Source organism: Mustelus asterias, chromosome 10 (assembly GCF_964213995.1).
Source record: "Mustelus asterias chromosome 10, sMusAst1.hap1.1, whole genome shotgun sequence".
NCBI classification, from domain to species: Eukaryota; Metazoa; Chordata; class Chondrichthyes; order Carcharhiniformes; family Triakidae; genus Mustelus; species Mustelus asterias.
This window is the reverse complement of record NC_135810.1, coordinates 59,254,270-59,268,452: the sequence shown is the minus strand read 5'-3', so window position 1 is coordinate 59,268,452 and position 14,183 is coordinate 59,254,270. Positions and strand designations below refer to the sequence as shown.

The following is a 14,183-nucleotide window of genomic DNA, read 5'->3' as shown; positions in this document are numbered from 1 at the left end:
AGTTTCTTTTACCAGCTTCTCAACTAGATAGTCCTATTTTCACAGTTAAACTTTAACTCATAAAGCTAATAGTTATATTCTAACACATATAAAATATGAAATTGATATTTGCAATAATATTCTTGATGCACGTCAGCCTCAACTCACATTAGTAGTCAGCCTCAATTCTTCATCCCACAAATGCACGTTTTACTTACTGGACTTTATAACTAGTCACCAGGGACCAAGCAGGCAATACAGTCAGTGTTTGAAGATGTGCAGGAGTTTAAGGCACACCCACTCTTAGCATCAGTTGGCTTTTTGAAATGCCATTTCAAAATTGCGACCACACAAACCCACGCCAAGCATCCACTTTACACTCGGCCAATAAGTCGACCCCTGTTTTTGGAGGAATTTTGAGACTTCAAAAGTTGACTTGTATGTTGCCATCTATGGTGAGTTAAATCTAGGGCACTATTTCCAACAAGAAAACATGAGGACACTGATCCAAGTCATGAGAATAAATCAAATACCAGGGAGTATTTCTTAATGGAGAAAATATTTAACAGTTAGAACAGTTGCAGGGAAGGTGGTTAGGGCTCAACATGACATTTATTTAAGAGAGAGCCAAATGACTTAATGGGGAAACAAATGTGTAAAGAGCACTTTTAACATCAGAAAACATCCAAAGGTTCCTCAGATGAGCATCAAACAAAATTTGACAGCAAATTATTATAGGAAATATCAAGGCACTGACCAAATGCTTTGTCAAAGAGGCAGGTTTTAAGGAGTATTATAAAAGAGAAAAGAAAGGCCAGTGGGGTTTAGGAAGGGAATTCCAATACTTATGGCTTTTGATGAAGTTATTGAAGTTGGGGATGCCCAAGTGGCTGGAAATGGAGGCACACAGGTATCTCGGAGGGCTGGAAGAGATTCCAGAGATCTGGGGGCGGGGTGTGTGTGTGTGTGTGTGTGTGTGTGTGTGTGTGTGTGAGAGAGAGAGAGAGGCGCCATGGAAGGATTTGTAAACAAGAATGAGAATTTTAAAATCAAAGCTTTTCATCTTGCACTCATTAGGACCAAATGCAAGAATACAAATTTCAAAACGCAACAACAATTCATACGAAAAGAAGAAAAGGGTGCTGATTGGCCAAGACATTGCCATGGTGAACGTAGTGGGAACTATAGGCTCCCCAAGCTCCCAGATTAGTCAAAATCAAAACTTTGTTAACCAGAGCTTGTGTAGGTTAGCAAGCACAGGGTAACTTGATGCAAACAAGGGCACAGGCAGCAGAGTTTGGAGGACCTCAAGTTTACTAAGGGAAGAATATAGGAGACCAGCTAGGAATGTATTGGAAAAGTCAAGTCCATAGTTCGCAATGGCAATGATGAGAGGTTCAACAGCAACAATGGCAATCTTAGTGATCATGATGTGGAGATGCCGGCGTTGGACTGGGGTGAACACAGTAAGAGTTTTAACAACACCAGGTTAAAGTCCAACAGGTTTATTTGGTAGCAAATACCATTAGCTTTCAGAGCGCTGCTCCTTCGTCAGATGGAGTGGAAATGTGCTCTCAAACAGGGCACAGAGACACAAAATTCTGAATTCTGTAACTTGATTTTGTGTCTCTGTGCCCTGTTTGAGAGCACATTTCCACTCCATCTGACGAAGGAGCAGCGCTCCGAAAGCTAATGGTATTTGCTACCAAATAAACCTGTTGGACATTAACCTGGTGTTGTTAAAACTCTTACAATCTTAGTGATGCCATGCATATGTGGTTGGAAACTCTTCTTGGCATCAAGTATGAAACCATGGCTGCAAATAGTCTGATTCAGCCATAGGCAGTTATCAGGCAGTACAATGTAGTCAGTGGTCAGGGACCTCAGTTTGTTGTGGGGACCGAAGATAATGGCTTTGGTTTTCCCAATATTTAGTTGGAGGAAATTTCTGCTCATCTTATTTCTAGAGGTCAGACAAGCAGTGTGATAACCTATATATAATAGAGGAATCAAGAGAGGTGGCAAAGTAGAACTGGGCGTCTTCAGCATATATATGGAAACTCACGCTATGTTTTCAGAGTGTCGCCAAGGGGCAACATGCAAACGATATATAGAAGGGGTCCAAGAATAGATCCTTGAGGAACACCTGAAATTTTAGTGCAGAAGTAGGAAGAGAAGCAATTCCAGATATTCACTGATTAAAACTGGATAGACAGGAATGGAAGCAGACGAATACAGTCCCACCCAGCTCTATAACAAAAACAAAGAAAATAGAACATAGACATAAAATCTTAATTAAGCCACTTATAGATACTCCAAAGATAGTTTGCAAGAACGGATGACTTAGAATGAATGTAAAACTATTTATTTTCTGTTAGACCACCATATGCATGAAGCTAGGAATATTTCTTAAAAGTTGCAATTTGAAACAAAATGTTTAAAGTTACGTTAATTGATACAGTAAAGTGAACACTTGTATTTTGAAATATACCACAAACGCATTGAAGCACTTCAGTCCTAAATTGTCAGTAAGAATATTCACTGCTTATTTATAGCTGTGTGGTAAGCAATCGCACAATTTTTATTCTGATATTGATTTCCACAAGTGAGGTGGACCAAAAACTTATGCCATTTGTCTTGTGTACTCACTAAATATGAACTTTATGATAGGAGGGGTTTTTTTAAAGCCTGAAATGGACAAAGCTACCTGGCTCAAGCTCACAATACACATATGAAAAAGTAGAGAAACGATTTTCAAAACTATTGGACAACATTTTATATGAAGTGTAGAAAATGGGACACGTTCTGTGATCCTAGTTATAAACTTATTTGCCTCCAAGCCTTGTTAGCCTGGTTTAACAGCCTTTATTCTAAGGGCAGCACTTTCATGATAAAACACTCCCTTCTAGTTTTAGTTGCAACTTAATGGTTTTTCTGGTATTCATTTGGTTTCAACATCAAGCAATTGTACTCATGCAAGATAAACTAGCATCAGTATAAATTAAGAAGAGGACCAAAATTTCTAACTTTTTGTGACACTTAAAAGTAGGCAACTGAATGCATGAGGCTCTGTGCCTTTATTGAAAATAGAGGACCAGGAATTGGGTAAAAAATACACATTAATGCCCATCAATATTAATTCATAAAAACATTCAGAAATGAGCAATGTCTCAGAACTTGTTAATTGTATGTGTTTTAAATGTGTTTTCTCAGCTTGTACTTGATAACATTGATGGGAATCTGAACTTTTGTTTTGGTCCTGCACTAATCACAAAGCATACAACTGACCTCAGTTAAAATGGTATCTATTTCTCTTCTGGTAGTTTATTTGATTTTAATTCACCCCATTTTTTTACCCTCCATCATTCACTTTTTCTTTCTCCAACCTTTTTTTCATTGCTTAAGGATATAGATCCAGATCATTGAGGTCAGATGTTCATGAGGTTCCAGATGCAACTTTAACACTGCTCTTCCATTATTCATTCCTGTTAAGGATCCATGACATTGTTTTAAAGAGAAACAGGGGTCCTGGTACCCAGGCCAATAATTATCCCTCAATCAGCATCACTGAAACTGACTGGTCATTATCACCTCGCTGTTTGTGGGATCTTGATGTATACAAATTGTCTGTCTCATTTCCTATATTACAGCAATAATTGCAATTCAAATACTCTCCACTGACTATGAAGCAGTTTGGGATCTCCCAAGGTGAAAGGTACTATACAAGTACAATTTTTAAAAATGAATATATACATGGCAGCCATTGAGAGCAATTCTTGTTATTTTAAATAATGCTCTCAATTTATGTACAGTCGATAACTGGATGTGTTTCAAAAGTCTTTTGCTATCTTGCATTTGATAACATTTTTGGGAATCTGAACTTTTGGTCCTGGACTTATGTCACTATCTACAATCAACCTCAGTTAAGATGGCATCTTCTTGCTTCTTCCACAGTGTACAAAGCAAAATGTTCTTGTGATGATGTTTAGGCAAGTTTATTGCAACTGAAACTTTGGGCCAGAAGTTTCTGCAAAGACGTATCTCGCAATTAGGCTTTTTGGTCAGAATTCATATTGCACTATATTTGCTGCAAGTTTTTTTTAAGTGAGATTGATTGTATACTTTGAAATAAGTCCAGGACCAAAAGTTCAGATTTCCACCAATGTTATCAAGAGCAAGTGAAACAAAAATTAAAACGCAGTTATCAACTTTACATACTTGAGAACATCATTTAAAATCTTCTAAATGGCTGGCATAGTGGCACAGTGAGGGGCAGCACGGTGGCACAGAGGTTAGCACTGCTGCCTCTCGGTGACAGGGACTCAGGTTCAATTCCGGCCATGGGTGACTGTCCGTGTGGAGTTTGCAAGTACTCCCGGTGTCTGCATGGGAGTCATACAGGTGCTCTGGTTTCCTCCCTTAGTCCAAAGATGTGCAGGTTAGATTGATTGGCCATGTTAAAGTGCCCCTTAGTGCAGGGGGATTTGCAGGGTAAATACATGGGGTTACGGGGATAATGCCACTGGGTGGAATTGTCATCGGTGCAAGCTTGATGGGCCGAATGGCCTCCTTCTACACTGTAGGGATTCTATGATTCTATATATTGATTTATAAATAATTCTTCAGGACATCCCAAATAGCTTCATAGTGAAGAATATTTAAACCGCAGTCACTGCTGTAATATAGGAAATGAGACAGCCAATTTGGAAACATCAAGATCCCACAAACAGCGAGGCGATAATGACCAGTCTATTTTAATGATACTTATTGAAGGATAACTATTGGCCTGGACACCAGACACCTGTTCCTCATCTAAACAGTGCCATGGATCTGTAACAGAATAAGCGGATAATATTATGCATTTCCTTCTCGTATTTCTAGTGGAGCTAGAATTAATGCTGCTTTGAGCTAATGTAGAATGCATACATACTTACAAGTTGAAATCTATGGCCAAAGCTAAGCCATTCCTTTTCAATAAGTACTTCAAAGCCCCTAATTGTACGAAAATAGCTGTCCAACATAAGCATCGCAAGAGATGTCAACTGTGCTGTTCGATCCCAACCATCACTGCAGTGCACCACAACTGATGTCTTTCCAGATTCAATTTTGTCAGCAATCCTCAAAGCACCAGCAAGAATTAGCTATAGAACACAAGTATGATAGTTTATGGAACAAGTGTAAATCCAGTAAGTTACTCGAGTAATTTAATAGTCACAAAAATTACTTAGAAGTTTTGAATTAGAGATCATGTAATAATAAATCTAATTCAACTTATAAGCTAAAAGTTGTATCTCAAAGCATTCCATTCTACTTAATAAGGAAATCTTTTGAAAGAACCAATAGTGGAGTTCTCTTCCATACTGATGATACAATTTGACATTATGCCAATGGAGTTCCTTCTGAAAGCTTTTAGAGAAATTTCATGGGTACATCCTTCATTATACAACTGAGCAATTTGCTTTTTACAAAGTGTCAATGCACAAAATAAGACTACTTTTGATCAATTTATGGCACTTAGCTTTAGTACTCTTGATTGCAATAATTTGTGAATAGCAAATGTAATGAAGGTGGTTAATATATTGTGACCAAGTTATGTTGATACTGTATAAGTGTTAACTTAAGGTACTAAATAAAACTGACAAAGATAAAATAACATTGCTGTGTATACATGACAAAATATTGCCTAAATGCACACTTTCTTTTAAAAACAAATAAGCTCTTACACTGTTGTTGAAAACATCTTTGTGTCACCTGAAGATGGCACATTTGAGTGGATAAAGCTCAAAGTGGGTGAGCCAGAACTTTCTCCAGCTCAAGATGGTTAGAAGCTCTGTATGGTAACCCTCAATGGCATCTCCCACCCTGGTCACTAGTTCAGTTGAACTGATAATGCACAAGCTCAGCGAAGAACTCAACTTACTTTTATGTGTTCCAGCCAATGTGTTGATTCTAAGTTCGACAACCAATGAGATTCTTCTATGTCAGGATAAACTATCTCTTTCAATTTTCGTAAGGATTCCCTCATTACATGGATATTGTGGATATCAAGAAAGACCAACTCTGCATTCTGATACGCATCTTCGCTTTCATAACCACCTCCCTTTGCCTGAGCAAACCAAAATACATTAAAGCAAATCAATCTCATTTATAAATTACAGTGTTTTGAAATTTCACGTGACGACGGGAGCTTAACATGAATGCACAGGCATCTCAAGCTTCACAGGCAAGAACCATAGAATCCACACAGTGCACAAGGAGGCCATTTGGCGCATCAAGCCTGCACTGACAACAATCCCGTCCTGGCCCGATCACCATTACTCCATGTATTTACCGTGCTAATCTCCATGACACTAAGAGAGAATTTAGCATGGCCAATCAACCCGACCAGCGCATCTTTAGATTGCGGGAGGAAACTGGAGTACCCAGAAGAAACCCAAGCAGACATGGGGAGAATGTGCAAACTCCACAGACAGTGTGACCCGAGGCGAGAATTGAACCCGCACTGTAAGGCAGTAGTGCTAACCACTGTGCCACCGTGCCACCATTCTCATGATGATGCAGATGCCACCCTCTAACATTAACTACGTCATAAAAAAAACAAAATGCCAGGGAACACCTTATACAGTTTGAAGGACAACTGGAACCCTTGTGAACTGTTCCTACAGTCCTCACAAGAATCGAGTGCCACAAATGATGCTGTTGCTCTGAGGAGAGTAGCCATGATGTGGAGATGCCAGCCTCGGACTGGGGTAGGCACGGTAAGAAGTCTCACAACACCAGGTTAAAATCCAACAGGTTTATTTGGTAGCACGAGCTTTCGGAGTGCTGCCCCTTCATCAGGTGAGTGTAGTAACAATGACATTGGTTACATTTAAAATCCCATGAGGCCATATCCATCAGTGTCAAAAGATAAAGATCATTAGGTTTTTCAAAAGGGTGGGGAAACTGAGAGGTCTGCTACTTCCAACCTCCTCCCCTCCCCCATCTCTCAACTTGTCAAATCAAGCATTGGATGGCCAATTAGAAGCCGTCTAGCCAAAAGGAGGCTAATTAAAGGCCCCTTGCTCTCAATCTTTATTTTGTACTGAGGGCTCAAAAAAGTACTTGTTTAGTTTATTTATTAGTGTCACAAGTAGGCTTACATTAACACTGCAATGAAGTAACTGTGAAAATCCTCTAGTCACCACACTCCGGCGCCTGTTCGGGGACACTGAGGGAGAATTTAACACGGCCAATGCACCTAATCCGCACGTCTTTCAGACGGTGGGAGGAAACCGGAGCACCCGGAGGAAACCCACACAGACACAGGGAGAATGTGCAGACTCCGCACAGATGGTCACCAAAATCGAGAATCGAACCCTGGCGTTGAGAGGCAGAAGTGCTAACCACCGTGCCACCACGCTGCCCAAGCTTTAAAAAAGTGAAAAACATGCAGACACTGCAGCATTCAGCAGCATAATTTGCTGGGGCAAGGTTGAGAAAGCAGGCCTTCATGAATAACCTCAGCAGGTATGAGAATTGAACCCATGAACCAGTTTTCAAGCAAAGTGAACTAAAAGATTGAAGCCACAAACTTCACTGTTTAAAGCTAGCTAATTTTACAGAAAATTCAAAGAACTTGAACATTACTAATTATATCCAACTTAAACAACCAGCCAGTTCTGTTAAAGATATTAAAAGTATAATGAACATTGTTGCTCTAAAGCGAACATCTTAACTCAAATTTCTTCTTACACCAATTTGACTGACATCCCCCCAAAAAACTCAAGTCATATACTTATCAGGAAGTGGTAGATTAACCAATTATTTCAAAGATTCATAAGAGTTAAGATTTCTGCTTACTTAAGGAAACCTGTCCCTTTGAATCTCCTCCAACCATCACATGGTTGTAAAGTCCCAGTAACACAGGCATCACTGGTGGGTCAGAACTCTCCTGGTTTTAATGTTTTTGAACTCTGGGGTCTTGCATCTAGGAACTCTCTCGCTCTGGGGGGAATTTTACCATTATGAGTCTATGTGCCAAATCCGGGTGTCAAATAGATCCGCACCTGGAATCCCCTTTCCAGCGCGCCCATACGCGTTTTGCCGGCTTGGGCCTGATCCGCGCTGCGGGCGCGGCTTTGCGCTGGCGGACCGATTGGAGCTCTGACCTGCGCATGCGCAGTTCGCAAAATTTTGACAGAGCGTGCCCGGGCGTGAAAGAAAGAAAAAGCAGAAAGTGGAGAGAGCAGCTCTTTGACAGTAATCCTCTGCTCGGTTTGGGGGGTGGGGGGGTGGGGGGGGTGGTCAGCTGCCAGTCTGCGGCTGATCCCTCCTGCCGGAGTGGATGTGCGGCCATGCCATCCCACAAAACCTTCAGGATGAAGCAATTCGTCACTAAGAAGATGAAGCAGAACCGGCCGATTCCACAGCGGAGAAGACACAGACATTGGAGAAGGACCAAGCTGGGCCTGTAAAGGGATACACCATCACTGGTACACTACCAGTGTACTCTTCCCTGCAGGGGCAAGAGAGCGGGAGAGATGGCTGTGGCTGGTAGTGTACCAGTGATGGTGTACCCCTTTACAGGCCCAGCTTGGTCCTCCTCCAGTGTCTCCTCTTGGACTTGTACTGATCTTGTAGCCGGTTTTCATGCGGATGCACTGTGGAATCGGCCGGTTCTGCTTCATCTTCTTAGCGAGGAATCGCTTCATCCTGAAGGTTTTGTGGGATGGCACGGCCGCACGTCCACTCCGGGAGGAGGGATCAGCCGCAGACATGCAGCGGAGCCCCCCCGACCAAAGGATGATCAGTCACACCCCCTCTCCTCCCCCCCCCACCCTAGGGGATGATCAGTCTCACCCCCCCCCCCCCCCCCCAGGGGATGATTGGTCACACCCCCTCTCTTCCCACCCCCCTCCCCCAGGGGATGATCAGTCACACACACCCCCCCCCCCACCCCCCAGAGGATGAGACATCACACCCCCTTTCCTCTCACCCCCAGGAGATGAGACGTCACACCCCCTCTCCTCCTCCCACCCCCCTCCCCGACCAGAGGATGACCTGGGTCAGAGAGTCGTTGCAGTCTCTGACCCCGCTCTTCAGAGGCTGCAGCGGCAACTTCGGACTTCTATTTGGCAGGTCGATTACAGCGCAGACGCAGATCGGGCCAGAATACGGTAAAGTGGGATTTGGCGGTAGAGTTGGGTGCGCGGTTCATTAAGTTGATTTAAATGCATGCAAATGCATTTAAATCGTCGGGCCGCCCGATTTGGGCGCAGGAATCGGGTGTCGGTAAAGCCGCGATCTGCTCGGATTCGGGTGCAGATCGCGTTAAAGGCCCGACGCCCAACTTTACCACGATTTCATGCCCGAAAACGGGCACGAAGATTTGGTAAAATCAGGCCTTTCCTCAGTCCAACTCGGTTTGTAGAATCCTTCAGTTATCAAGTATTTTTAAATCCTTTTGGCCAGTACACATAATTTCAATTGTATTCTGCTCCAAAAAATTTTTCCCTGCAGCCAGTTTGTTCAAAAACTAAACTGCTCGAAAACAGAACTGCACACAGAATCTAGTCCTCCCTATAATTAACTTCTTGTTTACAATCAGTAACTGGAAGCAAGTTGCTTTTTACAAGAAATCTAGTTCTTAAAGGGACACCACTTCAACATATAATATAGGTCCCCCTGCCGTCAAATGTACATGGGCATCGCAATATCTCGAACACAAAAAATAAAATATAACCACATATCCCTCAGGAAACTGAACACAGCCATTGAAATAAACTATGTACCACTCAAAAAACATTTTTACTTTAAGCAATAATCTTTGATCATTTATGCTGTCTAAAAGATGTTTTCACAATGTAGCATCCATAGAAATAGCTCTAATATGGTTTAAATGCTTCTTCTCAAATGGTATCTGAAAGCACAAGATCAGCTTCTATATGAATGCTGATAATACCCAAACTTAGCCCACTAGCCTTGCTGGTATTGGGCTGATTGGAAGTTAAGTCATTGATAAAACAGATTGTTGTCTAGTTTAACATATGTAAAACCAATACCATATCCAGCCAAAATATAACTCCATAGCCCACTTCTAACTCTAACACGGTTACTTGCTCAGGTGAACCTGATGGTGTGCAGAAATATCCTGCTTTACCCAAGTTAATTTTCAAAGCCTACACCCTAACCATCACATCTACACCAACACCAATTTTCTTTCCAGCCCCAGCTCATCCCACTGCCACGGAAATTCTTCATCACCTTTAGGTCTGAATTTTTCAATGGCCTCCTTGAAGCTTCCGAATTCCAATCTGCTTAAAATCCAACTTATCCAAAACTAAGTTTTCTCAACAAACAGCCATGCTGATCTTCTGTTATCCTTGTGCATTAATTTGAAAATTTTTGTCCTGGTCTATCTACAAGGCTGTGCTGATTCTTCGAGCCATATGACCTCTTCTGTATTCTTATGCTCCTTTCCTTCTTTGCAATCACTCTCCTTAAACTTCATTCAGCACCAGGCAATTAAGTTATCAGGTTTTTAAAAAAAAGAATTTTACTCCTAGACACTCTGCCTTGCTCCAACTCTTCCCATCTTCAAAATTCTCCTCAAAATATTTCTTAGATCTTACCCTCAGTCATCTTTCCTAAGTTTGCTGTGTTAATTTTCAATGTCCTTTCACCCTCCCAAAAATCCATGGGACATACTACTACATTAAGACTTACCAAAGTTTTCTCCCTTTCTTCATACTTTAACAATATTTTTCTTCTTTTGAGCTATTTTCTTTGGTACATAAATCTTTGTATTATTTCCCACCTTACCCTTTGAAACTTCCCTTTTTTCAAAAAACTTCTTTTATTTCATAGCCTTAACTTAAAAAAAAGCCACCTTGAGTTTAAAGATTTATGTTTGTTCCTTGTCATCAGTTTATTCTCCCACTTAGTTTCATCTTGCTTTTGATTCTTTGTATTTCCCTTTTACTCTTTCAACTCATTTTAAACTTTGTCTCCTTTAAAAACTATTGAATATTTATCTAACCAACCAAAATGGTCTAATCTAGCCTTAGAGTAAATTATTCACCCAGAAGATGAGAACTATTATATCCATTTGAAAGGGATTGAAAATAATTAAAGGGTCTCTTAAAAAGATTTGCGTTAAACATTCAATGGTGAAGGATCACACTGGGCAACATCTATAATGTATTTACCCAGTGGTCTTTGAGTAGATCAGCAGTTGGACCATGACCCTCAGCCAAAAAAAAAAGCAAAAATACAAACAATTCTCAATTAGTAAGACCTGTTCAGAAGAAAATTAAAGTTTAAACATTACCTTGTTAGCCACAGCATTAACACTAGGCCTTGCATCAAAGATTAGGATTTTATGAGATTGTGCATTGGAATCCATAATAATTTGGAGATATTTTTCATCATCTTTGCTGCGCTTGCCACTCATACCAACCAGCGGTTGACTGCAGCGAGTGATTGTTGCCTGGCTCTCTGGGTGTATCCATGATATTACCTGGAGGGAAGATAAAGTGATTATAGATCTTATAGATTCCAATCTGAATTTATTCATTGCTGAAGTGGCAGTCAGTCACTACTGACAGACCATCTATAGAAAGTAATTTTATGGAAGGGGTTCAATTTGAACATTTCCAAAAGCAATTGCCTCACCTATCACAACCACCTTCATTCACAATAAAGTATTTCTCAGAGTAGTAGCAGAACTTACAACATAAACTCCACAGCATATTAGAAATATAGCATTTGCTGAGAAGCACAATCAACTCATTTTCTCATAGGGAGAATTACCATGATATCTGATTACTCAATTCATTGCAAAAAATGTATCATGGCCATGGAGTATGCCTTGTACTCCAAACTGCTATTGCAAAAGAACATTCAGCTCATTATTCAACTATAGATTTGTGCCAACCCTGTAAATGGACAGAAAAAAAATTAGAATACACAGAAGGTACATCCGATTGATTTGAGATTATTTGTAAAAGAATGGGGATACGTCCCACCAACAGCCCAAAGATGAAAGCAGAAATTAATTGCTGGGAATCGGAAAATCTCAAACTTGTGGCAACTTCACGTTCAATGTCAAAAGTTTAACAGTCTAATCTCATCAGCTTCGATCCACAGCCTCAGTTAATAAAAATATGGTATAACATAGAGTTTTGTTACATAATTTTCTTTCTTCACTATTTTAATATTTCCAATTCCTCAGCTTTTGCTGAGGAAAATATCAATTATCAAAATGAATCAGTAGTCTACTTGATGCTCTAATTTTGCGATCCTAACCAGCTAGTTAAAGGCAGATTAAGCTACTTCCCTCCATCCTTCTGTGGAAGACTCTCACCTTAGTTCAGCTACTCTTCTTGGCTTAACTGATCTAGAACTCACTATAAGAAATTGCTTGCGTAGCACTCAGATTCAGAGGGGTTGTACTATTCAACCAGGCTATCAATATCATAGTTACATAATACACATAATTTAAACACATGAAACAAACCAAAGGAAACAGCTGTCCTTACATAAAACAAAGGACTAAAGCACAAGGAAGATGCTATTCCCCATAATTATACAACGTATTCCAGGGATTCTTGTCCATCATCAAACATGTTCAGCAGGAGAATGTTTGTACTTACTGGTATACGGTTTCTGGATCTGAATGTTGCTACCTTCTTCAAGTCATCTTCTGGAACATTCACTGGCACCACTAATATAGCAGGATAAGTATCACAAAGTTCATAATTATCATTTATCTTACTTAGTTTCCAGCTTTCATTGGGTAGACCCTGAAATAACAATCAGAAATTAAAGATAATCCTTTTCGGTGAAGACAATATAAAATGCATTATTACTGCATAGTTAGGCATTAGTCAAGTTCCATTTATAGAATTCCATTAACCTAAAAAAAATCCAAGTTGTTTGTAGTGGCATATGATAAAAAAAAGATCAGCAAATCAAAGATGGGATGACTAAAAGATTGAATCATAGAATCCCTACAGTGCAGAAGGAGGCCATTCGACCCATCAAGTCTGCACTTTGATGGGCCGAATGGCCCACCCAGGCCCTATTCCTGTAACCCCACATATTTACCCTGCTAATCCCCCTGATACTAGGGTCAAATTAATGTGGCCAATCAACCTAACCTGCACATTTTTGGACTGTAGGAGGAAACGGGAGCGCCTGGAGGAAACCCACGCAGACACGGGGAGAATGTGCAAACTCCACACAGACAGTGACCTGAGGCCAGAATTGAACCTGGGTCCCTGGTGCTGTGAGGCAGCCGTGCTAACCACTGTGCCACCGGTAAAAAAAAGAGGTAAGACTTTAAGAATAATTTTAAAATTTGGTCACACGAACATGAGTTATTTTTTCCCCCTACAGACGCTGCCTGACTTGCTGAGTACTTTCAGCACTTTTGTTTTCTATTTTAGATTTCCAGCACTCTTTAGTATTTTACTTTTGTTAAATATCAGCATTAACCTTGTCTTTCTAAAAATAGACTTTGCGACAGGCACAGAGCCACACAAGTAAAACATAGCGGGCAGAATAGCGGCAGTTCAGGGAGTATGAAATATGTTTAGGATTCTCTATTTCATGAGTTACTGGACGCGTCTGCAGTGTCTTGTACATTGCAGCTCCCATTTACCCATTACTCTCCATCGACCCCATATTCATCAAATGTAGGATTGTAGATATGTAACAATTTCCTTTAGCCTGTTACACTAAGTTGTAACATAACTGGCAGAAATAACTTCAAATTTACAGTAAATTATAATTACATTTTAACATTAGGGGCTAGATGGCCTACTCCTGCTCCTATTTCTTATGTTATGTTCTTATTTCATGGTTTTCAGCAACCACAATAAAACTCAAACTCAAGTAGGGCTATTTTCCCAATTTTATAACTAAAACATCTAGACTTGACTATTCCATTGCACGCCTGGCTGGTTTCCCACATTCTACATTCTGTAAACTTGAGATCATTCAAAACTCTACTGCTGTGTCCTAACTTGCAGCAAGTCCACTTTCCCTCTCAAAAGCAATTGCTACCCATGTTGGCTCCCAATCAAGCAATGTCGTAATTTCAAAATTCCTGTTGTCTTGCCCTTCCCTATCTCTATAATCTCCCGCAACCTCACAGCCCTCCAAGATATCTCAGTGCCTTCAATTCTGGACTTTTGTCCATTCCCAATCATAATTGAATT

The 14,183-nt window shown here is 40.5% G+C and overlaps 1 protein-coding gene across 1 annotated transcript in view; it reads right to left on the bottom strand.

Annotated features, from left to right (window-relative positions):
- Positions 1 to 14,183, bottom strand: part of mtmr2 (myotubularin related protein 2) — a 68,146-nt gene that overhangs the window by 14,865 nt on the left and 39,098 nt on the right. Inside the window, exons 7-10 of the mRNA XM_078221774.1 lie at positions 12,615 to 12,764; positions 11,291 to 11,479; positions 5,900 to 6,085; positions 4,914 to 5,120 (exon numbers count right to left, since the gene is read on the bottom strand). Coding sequence (XP_078077900.1) covers positions 4,914 to 5,120; positions 5,900 to 6,085; positions 11,291 to 11,479; positions 12,615 to 12,764 — 732 coding nt within the window. The remainder of the gene's footprint in view (positions 1 to 4,913; positions 5,121 to 5,899; positions 6,086 to 11,290; positions 11,480 to 12,614; positions 12,765 to 14,183) is intronic.